The following is a 2,485-nucleotide window of genomic DNA, read 5'->3' as shown; positions in this document are numbered from 1 at the left end:
CCAGCTTTTGGTTTGTTTTTTTAGAAACCCCAGAACGCCCAATGGATATCAAGGAGGAAAAAACTTGGAGGGCCAAGGAATGAAAAGGGAAAATGAAGAAGATGAGAGAAAAAAAAGAAATATAAAGTAGAATCATGTAAAGCAAATGAGAGCTAAATGCAGAATAACATAAATAGAATGGCCGCCTCTGACACTTGCAAGCATCTCACAAGGCAGTCATCCTCTTGGATGTATTAGCGGCCTGGTAATCGCGGTGTGCAATGGGAGTGGCAAATCTAATGTCCAGATCGCTGCTTCATGATGGCTCTTCGCTCCTTTTCCTTGGCTGTAATATTGAGTTAGCCTATTATGTAACATCAAACATGCAGCGAGAATTGAAATTGAAAACAATGAGTGGGGAGTAGGCTGCATACCTTCATCATACACCAAGAACTCATGTAGCCCCTTGCCTGTCGGGACCATTGGTAGAACGGGGACTTTCTTATCTGTTGTCACTTCGAGCAAGGCCGGACCCTCGCTCTCGATAAGCCACTTCAAGCTCGACTCCACATCGCTTGGTTTCGAGCACAACCTTGCTTGTACACCCATAGCTTCGGAGACCTTGACGAAATCCGGATTCAGCTGGTGAGTATGGGCGAAGCGGTCTTCGTAGAACAGGCTCTGCCATTGCGTCACCATACCCTGCTCCTCATTGTTCAGAACGATGATCTTAACGCCAATATTGAACTGCGCTGCAGTTGACAACTCCGTGATGGTCATGTTGAACGATGCATCGCCATCAATGTCGATCACAAGAGCGTCCGGCCGGGCAACCTTTGCACCAATGGCGGACGGTAGCCCGTACCCCATAGTACCGAGCCCACCAGAGGTGATCATAGTCCGTGGATATCGCCATCTGAAGTGTTGGGCAGCCCACATCTGGTGCTGGCCGACTCCAGTAGTGACAACGGTACGGTCCTTCATATGCGCGGTCAACTCGTTAAGTTTCTCAATAAGTGCTTGGGGTTTAATGAGGCCTTCTGGGGTTTGCCTTTCGTAGAGGGAAAGAGGGAATCTCTTCTTCCAGTCATTAATCTGCCCGAACCATTCGGGTCGTTCCTTGATAGCTTTGATCTGTGGAAGCAAAAGAGCAAGGTTGTCTGCACAATCACCTTCAACGGGTATCGTTGCTTCGACTACTTTGTTGATATTTTTGGGCACCATCTCAAAGTGAATAATACCACCTCGGTTTTCCGAAGCGGCAGCCTTAGCTTGGGGAGCGAACTTGGAAATGTTTCCAGTAACACGGTCATCAAATCTGGCACCCATGGCAATAATCAAATCTGCCTCTTGCATAGCCATATTGGCGTAAGCTGAGCCATGCATTCCCAGCATATGGAGAGACTTCGGATCCATTTCGTCAAATCCGCCTAGGCCCTGTAGAGTTGTGGTGACCGGAATGTTGGCCTTATCTGCCAGCTGCTTCAGCAATTCCGGGCCTTCTGGACGCGCAAGGAGCCCCTGGCCAACATAGAGCACGGGCTTCTTTGCAATGTTAATCAACTTAGCTGCAAGCTGGATATTGGCATCCAGATAGCGTGCATTAAGCTCTCGCGCCGCAAGGGTTGCAGCACTTGGCTGGGTGGGGAGCGTGCTGCTCATGGGGATAGGCTTCTGCAGAATACTGGCAGTCACATCTTTGGGGAGATCCACCAAAACAGGACCCGGTCGGCCACTGGTGGCAATTTCGAATGCCTCTTTGATCCGCCTGGGGAGCTCAGCGACAGATTTTACCATGACATTCCACTTTGTACAAGCTCTCGATATGCCAATTACGTCGGCTTCCTGGAAGGCATCCGTTCCAATTGCGGTTGTCGCAACCTGGCCGCAAAAGACCACCATGGGAGTTCCGTCGGACATAGCATCCTGGATCGGCGTAATAACGTTGGTTGCGCCAGGTCCTGATGTGACAAGCACTACACCTGGTTTTCCTGATGCACGAGCATAGCCTTCAGCCATGTGTCCAGCACCTTGTTCATGCCGTGGAAGTATAAAGTCAAGGTTTTTCGAGTTGTAAATCGCATCAAAGACTGGCAAGATAGCACCACCAGGGTATCCAACTACATTATTTGCGGCTGCGTTTAGTACATACCTAAACAATTTTCCCAAAACATGACTCCTATTGGAGATTTTATTTTATTTGGTTTTTTTTTTTTTGGTATGACTCACATATATGCTTAACTCCTTGTCTTAGCATCATCTCATGAAAGATTTCCCCTCCACTCATTCCGATAAATCTGCAAACAGCCGTGAATAATATATCAAAAAAAACTGGGTGGCCAACCTCACTGAGTAAATACGTACGATTCATCCACGGCCGGTATATTCTGGGTTTGGAGAGGCGAAATATCATTTTGGGGGGTATATTGATTAAAAGCAGGACTCGGATATGGCCGTGCATGTCTGTTCGCATGCGCGACAAGTTAGCTTAGACCAGCACAGATAC

At 48.1% G+C, this 2,485-nt stretch overlaps 1 protein-coding gene across 1 annotated transcript; it reads right to left on the bottom strand.

Moving 5' to 3' along the window:
* Positions 1-275: 275 nt before the first annotated feature.
* HCAG_00104 (acetolactate synthase, mitochondrial precursor) lies at positions 276-2,440 on the bottom strand (the record flags this gene model as incomplete). Its single annotated transcript, XM_001543008.1, has 3 exons — positions 276-325; positions 414-2,099; positions 2,344-2,440. 3 exons carry the CDS (start codon positions 2,438-2,440, stop codon positions 276-278), a joined length of 1,833 nt encoding a protein of 610 aa, XP_001543058.1.
* Positions 2,441-2,485: the final 45 nt, after the last annotated feature.

This window comes from Histoplasma capsulatum, genomic scaffold (assembly GCF_000149585.1).
Source record: "Histoplasma capsulatum NAm1 scaffold_1 genomic scaffold, whole genome shotgun sequence".
In the NCBI taxonomy this organism is placed as follows: Eukaryota; Fungi; Ascomycota; class Eurotiomycetes; order Onygenales; family Ajellomycetaceae; genus Histoplasma; species Histoplasma mississippiense.
The sequence above is the reverse complement of the archived record's forward strand: the minus strand, read 5'-3'. Positions and strand labels throughout refer to the sequence as shown.